Here is a 14,870-nt window from a genome sequence, read left to right as displayed (position 1 = left end):
TCTGTATGTCTCAATTTTAACAGTGGGTTTTTCTATAACTAAAAATGAAGTTCTTAGACAGCAGAGTTTCAAGATACTGATTGTGGATATAGTGCTAGAAGGAAACAGATCTTCTGCCTTTTAGTGGCTAGAATATTGCCTTGAAAGAAGAACAGCTTAGAAGATTATACATTACTAGGGTAAAAGTACCTCTCTATAGAAACTTCAGCTAACAGTTCTAATAATTTTGTCTGATTCATTTGCCCTAATTGCCTGGATTTTGGTCATTCTTCTATATTAGTGGTGTTATATGGACTTCAGACCCTCCAGCTTGTAAGATGCCCTCACCAGCAAGCTGTATTTCCATTCTGTTTATTTCCATTGTTACAAAACTATAATAATTCCCTGTTAATGTGGAACTGGAAAAAAAATGTATAGTGTAGGCATACATAAGAAACCTTGGTATCTGTAGGATGGTCTAAAATAGGTAGGAGCAAGATGGTTTTGGCAGTTTTTCCACATTCAGAACTGCCAAACATGAAACATCATGAATTCCAGAAAAAGGGAGGAAAATATTTGGCTTGGCAAAAGCAACACTTCACTTGGTGAGCATCTGCTTTAATATGTAATGATGATATTAAGAGCTCTAATATCATCAAAGGTCAACAGAAAATTATCCTGCACCTTGTTGTCTCAATGCCAATAGTTAAGATAAAAGGCTGTAATTTTCTTCTACCATCTTCAACTATAGTCACTATTTCAGATATGAGGTCAAATAAACAGGCTCATAACTAGATACAGCCATAGCTGAAATTAAACCTGTCTGTCCATGTATCTGCTCAGTCACTGATTAGTCCAGGCATGAAGTAGGCATGTGTACCAGTATGTCTTAGCCCCAAAGATGGCGAACTAAACTCTCTCCTCTCTAGTAGTATCACAAATTCCTGTATGTGTATTACAACAATATTGTGCATGCTTTCTTTAGCATAAGGACATATTGTAGAACACCATTTTCACTCCTCCCAGGAATTTCACTTGTAAATGCCAATCAAGCACTTAAACGCATTTGACTAAAATACCCTTCTTGATACTCTGTTCAACGTGTACCTAACAGTTACATTTTCTATACAAGCAACTAAGGGAACTGTGTGAAAAACAAATATTTTCAGTACACATGTAAGAAAAAAACATGAGGATCTATGTTGGATTGTCCATGTACAGGGAAAAAAGAAGATCCCCAGCTCATCAAAATGTTCATTACACATGAGGTTTCTGTTTGAGATGACAGAAATGCGACCTCTCTTATGCAAAGGCCCTTGTTTGGAATGATCACGCTGTACTCAGCACTGGCAAGTCATTTTTATTGCACTGTGACTTCTAAACGTGTCCACTAGACATTGCACAAGAGTGCCAGAAGATAAAGGTCACAGGGACGGTCTGGATTTATCTCCCTCCATCTCAGTGTGTATTACAAATTGGCTGGGTAGGTAACCTGTGATAAGACACCTTTGAATGGTCATGATTGAAAGAAGTCTATGCTAAGCCATGCATCCAAGAGTAAAGATAAGTTTTAAAGGGAAGGAGGTATTTTTCTAACCAGCCAAGATTAATCGTTTTTTACACTAAAATAAGCATCTATGCCTTTGATGTATCAAAACTGATCTATGTGTCGTGTTTTAACAGCCACAAATAAACCTCTCACCACAGTACTCACCATCTAAATAAAAAACAGGGAGAAGGATCTCGGGGAGGAAGGAGTAAGTTGCATGTAAATGAACATCCAAAAATAATGAAAACATCTAGGAAGCTGCTGCATATTTCTGAAATTTGAGATTCTGGATCAAATAGCACGAAGGAACTTTGCAAAGTAATAAGCATTCATGAAATGGCTGGGATCCAGCATGCTGAGGGTTCTGAGGCATGCCTCCCTGCAGATCTCAGCATATAGTTATGTAAAGAGGATACTAGACAGTCAGCAATTTCATTTCCATGTTACAGATGTCTCTGACACTGACTGAGGGCATGACCTGACCAGCAACTCCGTGTCTGTTTTTCATTTTACTAATCCCTGATCCAGCTGTGCAGACAATGAATTCTTCAAAGTAGGTCCTATCTGTACAGTGCCTCACATAATTTCAGTTAGGGCCTCTGTCTGCTCATAACACATGCAGTAAGTATAAAAGGATCTTTACTAAGCAGCTAAGCAACTTACTAAGCCACTAAGCAGCTACAAAAAGCAAAACTAAGAAGGGAAACAACATCTATTTTAAAGTTTATTTTTTTATTCTTCTGCACATCAAACCTTCCAGCACTGCTTTATAATCTTTGTGGAAACTGAGTGCTTAGTAACTGAATAATGGGCCTGTCAGAGACAAGACAAAGAACTGGACCCAAGGTGGACGTCTACTTTCAGTCACAGCTGCTATCTAGCTGGCAAAATGATGTGTCAGGGATGTGACAGCATCATGACAAAGGTATAACTTGTTCAGAGATCTGTCTTCCAGACTCCTTTAAGCTGTGTGTAATCTGGCACTTGAAAAAAAAGTCCAAGAGTACAGCTACCAACAGGCACAAGACCAGTAAGATCCACAGCCTTCAAGAGGTCAGTAATATTTATAGGATAGGATAAATAACTTTAATGCAGACCTCATTTCTTTGCTGGTTGAAGGCTTAACAAAAGTATAGTTAACTGCTTCTGAAGGAGTGTGACATGCAGAAAGAAAATGCATCTGCTAAAAATTATTTGTTGTAGCTCTAATTTTCCTTTCTCAATTAGCTTTGCTTTGAGGAAGATGCATCATGACCAAATGGTCGTACCTTTCCATCAGAATCCCTTAGGAAGCCAAACTCACATTTTCTCCAGAAGCACAGAAAAATGAGCAAGATTCTCCTAGATGTTCTTAGATCCCATCACTTTCTCTCCCCAATTTGGGAGTTCATAAAGTAACATTCTTAAACACAACTTCTACTAGAGATCACCATCAACATGTCCAAGTCTTCATAGGTCTGAGAGCCACAAGAAACATATCAAAATGCAGAGGGAGAAGGGAGCACTGGGGGTGGTTAACTTGCAGACAACAACAATTCTTCTCTAGAAAGAGAAGGGAAAGGATAAGTCTGGAATGGACATGCCATGGGGTCCTGAGATGACACAGCAGTCTTGATCTCAGCATGCTGTTGGCTCATTTCCTTCCAAAGCCAAGGATTATCCAGGAGTCCCTGCATGAGTACAGCCCTACTGACAGTCTCAGGCAAGGAAGCTTGCCCTGCTTTTGGAATACTTCTGAGCCCATGTCACCTTTCTATGCACAAGGGCTTAGGAGATATCTTGGGAACTTTGCACTTTGTATGGATCTATAACTCAAAAGAACAAATGTAAGATAAGATGTGAAGCAATCAAAAGACAGATGTTCAACAGGTGCTACCACTCTGAATTTCAAAAGTGGATTCATGATGTCTGCAACAAAATTGATGGAGCTCTGACAGCCACCAAATTATGGAAAAATGTGGGAAAAGAATGCCTTAGCATAAATAAGGACTAGAAAGCAACCTTCAATAGTCTTAACATATAGTATTTAAAATTCTTTTTCGTTCAAAATGCAATGGATATAGTCCTCCTGCTATGAAATACCAATTAATACACTAGGTCTTAAAAACTGGAAAATACTGCTCTGAAAACAGTGCCTCCTATTTTATTATGTTGGCCTACAACATCAGAGGCAGATGATGATGGTATGGCAGTAGAGGTTGAACTTTTCCACCAATATTCCATTATGTTTTGTCACCATGTGACAGAGGGCAGCAGGGGCAAAATTACATCTGACATGGAAGTGCATACAAAGCAAAGGTGTGTAATGGAATTCCTCCACACAGAGAAAATTGCACACATTGACATTCATCAATGCTTGCTGAACATTTATGGAAACCAAACAGTGGATGTGAGCAGAGTGAGGTGATGGATGCATGGTGTATTTCAGCACTGGTAATGTGAAAGATGTCATATTTCAGACAGCAACACACAAGTGTCACACCATGAAATGAAGAGCATCTCCATCAACTCAGTGACAAATCGGCAGATTACAACCAGGGAACTGACTATGGAGTTGAACATCAGCTTCAACGCATTGGAAACAATGGTGGCAATGTTGGAGCACATCACCAATCCTGGCTGGACTGTCACACAGTCATAAAATCACCAGGAGGAAAAGACCTCCGAGATTATCCAGTGCAACCTACCACCCACATTTCCACACTAAGCCATGTTCCTTAGTACAACATCTAAATGTTTCTTGAGCACCTCCAGGGACAGTGACTCAACCACTTCTACAGGCAGCCCATTCCAGTGCCTAACTTCTCTTTCAGAGAAGAAATTTTTCCTAACATTCAACCTGAATTTCCCCTGGTGCAACTTGAGGCCATTCTCTCTAGCTCTATTGTTAGTTACTGTAGTTGTAGCTACCTGAAGGGAGATGATGACAAGGTGAGGGTTGACCTCTTCTCCCATGTAACTAACATTTATTGAGAGTGCATTCAAGACGCTCATCCAGGTCATCAGTAAAGATATTGAACAGGACATGCCCCAGTACTGGCCTCTAAAGAACACCACTCATGACCGGTCACCAGCTGGATTTAGCTCCATTCACTACCACTTTCTGGCCCCAACCCTCCAGCTAGTTCTTTACTCAGCAAAGATGCACCTGTCCAATCCGAGGACTGCCAGCCCCTCTGGAATACTTTGGGAGATGGTGTCAAAGACTTTGCTGAAGGAGGTCTTATCACACCCACTGTACAGTTCAGTTTTGGTGCCTTCTGACTTCCATCTATCAAGGTCAATGATAAATGGACTGCATGGGCAATATTTTCCTAGAAATGATGCTGGTATAGCTGCTGTAAAACAGTGGGTCATCCCCATTGGTGCAGATTTTTACAAGTGTGGCATGCAGACTCTTATTCATCGCTGGCAAAAATACAGAGTTAATGGTGGTGACTGTGTCGAAAAATAGTATTCTGTAACTGAGAGTTTGCTCTATCAAATAGTGCTATTGTGTTCTTTGTATCTGTTGTAGTTACCGCAGAAATAAAAAGGAGACTTTACTTTCAGAGAACCTATGCAGTAGTAACAAGGCAGTAGAAGCACACCGAGCATTAACTGTGGGATGAATTAAGCTGCTTTTTTCTTACATTCCACACTTCACACAAGAAAATATGAAAAATTTCACTGAATTACGTCTAAAGGGAAAGCAAATCTTTTTTCAAGCTCATCTGCAAGTGAAATGATAACTCAAGACTGCACCAGAGATAAAATGTATGTCACCAACCACAGACTTCATTATTTTCTTTGCCAGTTAACCCACAAGCCAGTTTCTATAAAGAACAAGGTGTGGGTATGGTTTTGACATGTACTCTTAATGTTTTCTCTTCACTTCACCACTCCAGTCTGAATGTCTTGTATAAAATACATAACTGTATGCTGTGAATGGCTTAGTAACTGACTGTGACTGATTTTTAAATTTGGCACAGCAGCATTTCCTTGACTGGTACTGAAAAGCTAGTTGTCCATCTTCTGTTAGAGGGCTGAAAGATCATCGAATCAGAATCTTCAGAGTTGGAAGGGAAAAAATGTTTGAAAAACAAATAATCATTGAATAACTGAGACTTTAACAAAGCAATTAATAACAAGTTATTATTTTCTGAGTGTCCCCTCCGTTTTTTTCCTTTCTTCCTATTTCCCATGCATCCATATGCCATAGGGCAGAATTCATATAAAAGGAAACAGCATCAAAAACCTTAAATAAAGTCTTTAGTTGCTTTTTTTGTCTTTTACTTAGAAAAACATCAGTCCTGATTTCTAAAAGAACATTTGTTTCTGAGAGATTAGAGAACATTCACATAACAAATTTCTTATCATAGAAGATTATAGAAAGAATCCTACTTGGCTTTTGTAGAATTGAATGGAACCATAGAATGGCTCGTGTTGGAAGGGACCTTAAAGATCATCTAGTTTCAATCCCCTTGCTACAGAAGGCTTTCTTCTCTTTCTTTAAGTATGTTGTACTGAGTTATGACATGCATAGTAATATTTCAATTATTATCTTTATCACTGTCCTTTGAGCTCTTCAACAAAGCATGTGGAAAATTCCATTAAATTCCCACAAAGCCATGGTTCCCTGGCTAACGTTGCCAGACAAATATGCAGTGTAAGGCTGCAGATGTTTAAGAATGGAAAACCTTCACATTAAATCAGTTTTAAGATTCTAAGATAAAAAAAATTGCAGTAAACTAATTAAAATCCTAAAAATTCCATCAATCTACATTCTTGAAGCTACTCTAGATTAATTGCTTTTTGCCTTTCTGAGCTCATACATTTCCTTCGTTCGAGCAACGTTTCTTATCAAGAATTCTTCTTCTAAAACACGATTGCACTGTATTACTTCATGGAAAATCACAACAAATATGATTGCAACTTCTAATGATGTAATAACAAATCCCTCCAAAGGCTTAGCTGCTGGTTCTGAAGGAAGATAACTTTACAAAGAGGAAAATAATGGGCAGCAGCCTCACTGGGAATCTTTGAGATCTGTGGGACCAAGAAGGTTTGGCAACCTCACTCCCACTGTGGCTGAAGAGGGTAAATTTTAGGCAATCTCTTATTCAACACCCAGCAGAGGTCACTAGAGGATGCATCATGTTTTAATGGGCAGACAAACCACTTCGACAGCAAAGGGAGAGATGCACTTTCCTGAAAAGCACATCAATAGCTGTCTAGGTCTATGGCAACATATGCTCTCATAAAAGAAAGGAACATGTTCCAAGGAAAAAAAAGTCTTTTTTTTTTTCTTTCTTTTTCCCACTCCAGGAAAGAATACACAGGTTTAACTGGCTACACTTAAACACAAGCAGCATTCACTCAGTTGACAATATCAATACTGATCAGTGGAATACATCTTAATTATTAAAAGTATATCTACTACCTGTGTATTTCCAGGTGCAGGAATCTTTCTCTCTCTTCTACAGCTTAACACAGCCCACAGTGCGTGCCAGAAATAAGAAGCCAAAAGGCAGAAACTACTTGCAATCCAGGCAACATTTCTTTGCAGGAGTAGATCCATACTTTTACTTTTAATCAACTGATTAACTTGGGTCTCCTGATTTAGCAAATGCAACTTGGCAGGCACCCTCAGAACCCTCCCCAGCTCCATAAGAACCACCTAGCTAGACAAGGCTTGGAGACGCAGCAGGATCCCATCTCATACTTCAGCGCATTCCCTGAACCTATAAGGAAAAGAAGTGATGGCTGACTGACAAGCATGAAACAGGTGCAGGGATCGACACGAGATATATATTGCATGGACTTGAAAGGTTTACTCTGACATTCCAGAACTTCTCAAATGAAAGCAAACAGTGCAATCTTTTTGCAGTTAGCAGTGCAGACCACTGACCATTTATTGCACACTTCTTCTTTTTTAATAGGCAAGAAATGTCTATTAAAAAAAAACCCAAACAACAAAATGTATGACATTCACTTAGAATGTATCAAACTGCATGTGCATAGGAAGGTCACTTTGAAATGCTTTACTGATTACAGTTCCTTTTCTTACTGCGCTTACAGTCTATCCACGTTGCTCTCATATCCAAACCACTGCTACATACAGATCAGTTACAAGCCATCTCTCCATCTAATATTCAGTATTGCTCACCTACCAAGTACCAAGCACTCAATATAATGGATGGAGGTGCTGGGTTGTTTCAGCCAAATGGATGTGAGACTTTCAATATCACCAGCATAAGTTCTTTCCCCTAAAAATTCGAGAAACAAGTACGACTTCTGCTGCTGAATTTTGCCCAGCAATTCAATTTGATGCAAACTTTGCAAAAACAATTTTGGCCTAAGCAGCCAAAACTTGGCAAAATTTTAAAAAAAAACAAAAAAACCAAACTGAAAATGGTGTCTTAAAATTAGAGAAAGCAGTTTCAATTAAAAAAAGAAAAAAAAAAATCCTGCTACCACCAGGATTATAAGTCCAGGGAAGCTGTTTTACTTATAGAGTCAGAAAATGAAAAGTCTGAGTAACAAAGAGTATCATAGTTTATTGTCATATATAAGGATACACAGCATATATAATTCTTAGGTATAATAATATAAATAACAGGTGCCCATAATTACAGAGTTCAAACACTCACTGTGGAAGATAAAACAGTAACAATTTCTTTTCTGCATGTGATTTATCTTATCAGAGCAAAGGATTTAACACACTTGCTCTGCCAGTGGAGAAATAGGAACACTGGAAATCTCAAATACAAAAAGCTACAAATGAAAGTATAAAAATCAAAGCATCATTTCTAAACAATGAGAGATTTAAAAACTATATGTGATGTTCTTTCCTTCCTCATCATTTGGCTTTCAAGGCTTCAGAGCATTCTCAAATCACGTTTTGAGTTGTTATGGAATTACGCTGTGGAGAGTGCTTTTGAGTCAGTGTTTTTTCAGTCAGGTAATCTTGATACTCTTTTTCCTTCTGAGAAAGACAGATATTCCAAGAATGGGAACTGAGAGTGTTAGGTAAAATATGATTACCTGAAATCATGGAATCATACACCTTGAGTCACAGCGATGGATTGTCATGAACTTGGGAACTGAGGAGCACACTTCAAAAAGCAGATTTTGTAAAGATCTGCCAGACTGAGCACAGCAACACTATGCCTGATGACAGAAATTTAGCAAACTGAAAAGCAGATTGGGAATAAAACTTGGCCCAATCTTGGCTGAAGTCCACTTACATTTTTCTGACTATAAAACCCAACCATTAGACATGGCGCTCTGATTTAGAGGCTGAGAGAAACCTTTATTAATGAAGTTTCACTGCCAATGTATGGAATCTGCTGTAGGATTTGATTAACAAGTACTTTTAAGAAGGTAAAATAAGAAACATCTTTCTGTCCAACTATTTAGATGGATATCTTGACCAGTATTCAGCTATAAAGGAAAATTACATTGTTTTGAATTATGCAAGATTAAAAAAATTTTATTCTTTTTTTTTTTTAATGAGATTTTTTTGATAAAATGCCAGGAGTAAGTATTTTTTCCAATAAGTTGCAACTGATAAAGTTACTTTTTTTAGCAAATGTTAAGGTTAATTTTCATCAATAAAGGCATAAATTCTATTCCGGTACATAAGACTGTGCTTTAGCAGATTTAATACATCTTGGCTCATGAACTGAACTGAAGCGACTAAAGAACAGCTCTGCAAATGTAAAGGAAAACGTAACAGGCAAAATTGTAGGATAAAAAAGTTATTGCTTTTAACCAGTGTCTTTTCTTTCTGTTTTGCAGGAGATACAAAATAGAAGTCAAATGTGCACATATCAAGTTATTAACACTCAGTGGAGAGCATGTAGTGCATCACCAACAACAGTTCAGCTGTATCAACTCCAGACAAAGGTACTTCACGATTCTCACACCCCCAAGGAGAAGCTCAGTAATGTACATGCATAGGGAGTATATCTGCTGTCACAGAATATTGCCCAAATGAATGCTGTACTGGCTCATGTAGAAAATGGCACCTACTCACAGCTGCTCATTTCTACGCTGTGTCACCACCTTCTGTGGACCAGCACAACCACTTGGGGCAGCTGTGCAGTGCAATGGACACATCAAAAAATCAAGGACAGATTTGGACATCCATTTTTTTTTATTGGTTCTCCCACACACAGAAAACTGCTCTTAAAGAGTTTTGCACTTGTTAATGGATCGCCTGAAGCAAAACTTCATGTTGATTCCTGAGGACAGAATTTAGCCAAGATATAGACACATGTTCTGTTAGCCATACAAAGGGGGGGGAAGAGGACATTCTAAATAAAAGAGAAGAGCACTTTTGTTAGGGGTCATCGGAGTCACCTCCAGCAAAACATGGGTCTGGTGAACTGATGTGGCAAAGAGTGACATCTAGAGGACTGTAATACTGCAGCTTCTCGACAGTCCAAGCCATACTTAATGCTGTGAAGTCATTATTCACAACTGATGGTCGGCAGTTAGTGGGTTTGCTTTCCCTACTTGTATTTTAATGACTCTAGAGAGTCTTTTTAGAATACATTTTTGTTTTTATGAGAATATACCGAAAGATGAAAATTATATCTGCTTACATTAGAAAAAAGTATTTCTGGAAAAATAGGTGTTTTGTGGAGGGCAATCATTGTCCTCTGTAATTATATTCAATTAGTCATGAACAGCATTTGTTTCTTCCAATAAGAACACACTTTGACCACTCTCTGCCAGATGCTCCCTTGAGCTGTTATCCACTCCCACTGAGTGGGTTGTTTTGTTACTGCTTTCAAAGTGAGCAGGACTGCATCCACAGAAATTATGTACGTGTGTCCACAAGCACACATCTGTGGATACATACATCTGAGCAAAGTTTACTGCGCTTCCTGCCAGCAAAATCTTCTTTCTTTCTTTTCCTGATCAGTATAGTAAAACTGTTTGTCAGGAAAGCAGACCAAGTTAAGATCCTTCTAAGTAACGTCTTTGTTTTCGTTTCATCAACACTCATAGTGCAGCTATGGCCCAATCCTGTATCCCACTGAGAAATTCCTAAAACTTTTGTGTGAAAGTTAAGCTTTGCAATTAAATTCCAAACTTGTAAAAGCTTAGGAGAAATATAACTAATGTTTATATATCTGGAAACCTCACTCCAGTGATCTGGTAATTAACCAAAGTTCAGTCGGACTGCCTTTCACCTTTGAAGTCTTGTCCCCAGGAAACTGAGGATCTAAAATGGGAATACGGAGTGTTTCTCCAGCTTCCTACTAGCAACCAGCTGTTCATCTCCTAAGCCTATTCACTTTTTCCTTCCAGCACCTCCAAACTCTTCCTGCCTTATCCTGCTCCTAACAAAGAGCCAGTCAGACTGAAGAAGGAAACACCAAGACAATAGGTAAGAGTTTTTGCAGCAAAAAGTGAGGAAAAATCCCATCACCTCAGCTACTGCCTACAATTTTTCATCAAACTAAAATACATAAATATACGTAAAGGGGGTCTCATAGCTATGGATGAAGGTTCACATTCAACACCTTCTGCCTGACCGTAAAGAGATAAAGGAAGAGCTATGTAGCAGCAGGATCAACTTCTACTTTCTCACCTATGCAAGTTGTTATTTTCACTGGAAGAAATCTAACTTAAAAGAGGCAATAACAACCTCCAAACTTTAACCCTCCAGATTTTTTTTTTTTAATTCTCATTTTCACTGTAACTCTAAAAACTTTCTAAAAGAAACACTTTATTTCTATTTCACATACTTCGTTTTCATATGCAGACCATTTTCTAAAAAGTAACAACTGTAGTAGCTCACTGAAGATTGGAAGAATTTTGTACAAAAGAGCCCCAGCAGATTAAGAAAAAAAAGAAAAAGAAAATTGGATTTTTTTTAGCTCTGACACAAACTGAAACATCACTGTCTTTACACTGATGCTCCAGGGTATCCCCTGAAGATGAAAATATTCAGAATATTTGAAAAATTGCATATCAGTACAAACAATCAGAACACAGGAAGTTATAGCACGTATATTTCTTCAAGTCCCAATTAACTCATTGCACTACTGCAAACATAACTCTTAGTTCTTGTCTAAATGACACGTCAATGTCAACGTTAATGTCTAGACTCTCCCACAGAAAAAGCATAATGATAAAAGGAAACACATCTTGGCTGATTACAGTAATCATTCTGCCAGAGATCACATACAATGGCAACCAGTTCTGTTATTAACAGAGACAGATGCTGCCCAGAGCAACAGTGGACAGTGCTTGACTGTGTAATTGTGGCACACAGCAGGAACCATTCCCTGCTCCCTAAGTGTTAAAGGGAAGCAAAGGATGAAGCTACCTTATTTCCTTCAGGAAATCTGCTCTTCCCTTGCGATTCATTCAGTCTCCACAAATTCTACTGCTGTTAGATGTGACCAATGCTTTTAAAGTACGAATCCAACAAAATCTATGTCTACCACCTGTTTTTGAAGAGCCACACAACTGCACAACCTCTTTGGAACTCCTGAATGTAAGTCCAACTGTGAATAACCCCCTTTCCCCCTTAAAAAAAACAACAACAACAACAAAAAACAACCACATGCTTGCTTCTACAAATTCAGAAGATTAGAAGATTCTGAATAGTCTCTCACAGTCGAAATATACTTCCACAAACAGAAATGCAAAAATTGACACTACCGGGAAATAAACATAATAAACTTAATGCACTCTAAACTGGAAGAAGAAAAGGAAAGTACTTGGGAAAGACAAAATTAATTATGCAGTTAGTTACCTTTGCATCTTCTGTTCCAAGATCTGATCCACTGAAATTTTCCACACAAAAACCTCCAGTCCTCTCCACTTTTTTCATGGTCTGAAAAAAGGCTGTTTTCTCCAGTCTGCTACTGTTGTATCGTGTATTGATTTCCTCCAGCCTGTTAATCTTAAGTAGCTTCATACTGTGTCCAGTTAATTTAGTTTCTGTTTTCGTCTCCACCTTAGATTCATAAACCAGTGAACACTCATAACTTCTGATTTCTCCTCTTTCTTGTCTGTACAAAAGAAAGACAAATTGGAAGTTTCAACATTATTCATGAATTTAAGTGTAGAAAACTGCTATTGTTGGAAATTTTTATATGTCAGTTATCTGTTTGTATATATTCTGACCCAATACAGAAATACAGTTAGCAAAACCAGCTGTTAATACATGGTTCTCCACCTCTTTGTCAGCACTGAACTAAACAATTTAAGCAGGCTATAGGATGGACGTAGTTTAATTTATTCACAGAGACAATTTAGCTCCACCAAATCATCATACATTACTGTTTCTTGTAGACCTTGCTTATGGATCACCACCCATTTTTCTACCAATTCAGTGGCTCCCTGTTGCTGACATGTGTTCTCTTTCTCTCCACTCCAATTCCACAAAGTGACAAGTGACGGCCATAAGATTAAATCCATTACATTTTTATATATTAAACAAATACCTTTTTCTTTCCACTGCCCTATACCGTGGAAATACATAATTGTCAAAACGACTGTGATCTCAGGTCTTCTATTCAGTGCTGCAGAAGACCACACTCTTCATCTGGGTTCTTTCCCACTGCAGATCCTCACTATGTGTTTTGTATGACATGATATAGAAACATAAAACCTTGTCTCAAGTCTCAATTTCCTATAGAAAAGCTTTTATTCCACAGCAAGGTTGGGTTTCCTTCCCCAGGTAATTACTTATTTACACTTGGAAAATGATAGAATATCTGTTGGGAAGGATCCACAAGGATCACTGAATCCAACTCCCTTCTGCACAACTAATTTTAAGACTACAGGAAACTACTCTGAAACACTATTTAGCAACTCAGAATTGGCCCAAGAAACCTAGGACAAAAACATTCTCATTCACCTTACTGGAAGCCCTGCTACAAAAGCACTGTGGTAATGCTTTAGCTCTCAAAAGCTGGATCTGGTCAACCTCATTACACAGCTCATGTTTTTTATTTTAACTTGCATAAATACCATAAACTATATGGCATAATTAAGAATGTATATAGTCATTAGCAGCACAGGGAAGCAGACACCCAATTAAATTAGCTATTTTTACCCAAACACCTTTCAACATATAATATCCTTAACTGTATTTCAATCCCACATCTGTACAGGTGCAGCTGATTAGATGTATACCTACACCAACTCACTTTGCACTGCCCTTATTTATCCCTCCAAACTCTTCCCAAATGTGAGAGATAACTTATGCTATCACAAGTAACACATGAGGTGTTGACAATTACAGATTGTGGTGACAATTATAGATTAAAACCAGTAAAAGACTTACACTGCAAGCTTGCAGCTTGCAAATGAGTCTTCTAGAAAGATTTCTGCTACTCAGTTATTGTAAGATGGTGGTAATATGTGACTGAGATGCTCACAGATCTGTCAGCAGTTGAGTGCCCAGAGTGGGAGAGACATCCCTGAGCATGCTGTTAATAAGTGACATGCACAAATATCAGCATGGGATGGTGAGATATTCATCATCTGAATGAGTTTTGCACCCAGTATGTAAAAATGCTGGGTCTGCTGCCTCTAGCTATCATCGCTGGCTCTTCAGGTTCTACCATCCCTTTCCATCTTCTTCAAGTGAAATGACTCACTGAGAGCTGTTTCTTCCCCAGGTTATCTGAGCAAGGCTTATGAATTTTGCTACGTGTACTAACAGTTTCAGGTGCCATACCACAAGGGCTCAGTCTAACCTTTAAGCTATCATCCTCATTCGGTCTATTCAGCACCAATGGGTGATGGAACATATCCCAAAGTTGTCGGAAAAAGCAAGTGAGCTTTACAGATCTCCTCTCCCCACCATCATATCTCCAGCTACTCAAAGTCCACGTGTTTTAGAGCTACTTGGCTGTCAAGACCATTTTTGGCATGACATGACTGCAAACTGGGAAAGTTGATTCAGACTCTCCATAGTTCCTCAAAGCACACATCATCTTGCAGGTTGTGACAAGCAAATGTGGCCATCCATCTAATGAGAATGACATGTCCTGCTGAAAGGGCATGTTGTTCCCTCAACCTGACTGATGGGTCAGTTATCTGGGAAAATATTAGTGGGATGACAAGCCTGAAGGCATTACTGTGCTGTGTTACCAATGAGAGACTAGGATCAGATTCAAATGTTACTGCCTCCTCCTCCATTACTATCTTAATATATTCCTGAAACGATAAGCTAAGCAACAGAAAAATTTTGAGGTGTACAGAGTGAAATTCGTTTGCAGTTTTCCCCTTCACAGTCCCAGGGATTCAACCCCATCCTCATCATGTGCCACAGAGCAGTGTGAGATTGTGGGCCTCCATCTTATTGAAAGGAAAGTGAATAAAT

General features: G+C 38.6%; 1 protein-coding gene across 2 annotated transcripts in view; it reads right to left on the bottom strand.

The window, feature by feature from the left end:
- MYLK4 (myosin light chain kinase family member 4) overlaps positions 1-14,870 on the bottom strand; it is an 80,993-nt gene that overhangs the window by 54,122 nt on the left and 12,001 nt on the right. Inside the window, exon 2 of one of the 2 annotated variants that reach the window (XM_048939804.1) lies at positions 12,288-12,546. In XM_048939804.1, the coding sequence (XP_048795761.1) occupies positions 12,288-12,546 (259 nt within the window). Of the gene's footprint in view, positions 1-6,950; positions 7,139-12,287; positions 12,547-14,870 lie in introns of those variants that run through there. The other variant, XM_048939805.1, reaches the window with a different exon arrangement.

Source organism: Lagopus muta, chromosome 3, assembly GCF_023343835.1.
Source record: "Lagopus muta isolate bLagMut1 chromosome 3, bLagMut1 primary, whole genome shotgun sequence".
In the NCBI taxonomy this organism is placed as follows: domain Eukaryota; kingdom Metazoa; phylum Chordata; class Aves; order Galliformes; family Phasianidae; genus Lagopus; species Lagopus muta.
The sequence above is the reverse complement of the archived record's forward strand: the minus strand, read 5'-3'. Positions and strand labels throughout refer to the sequence as shown.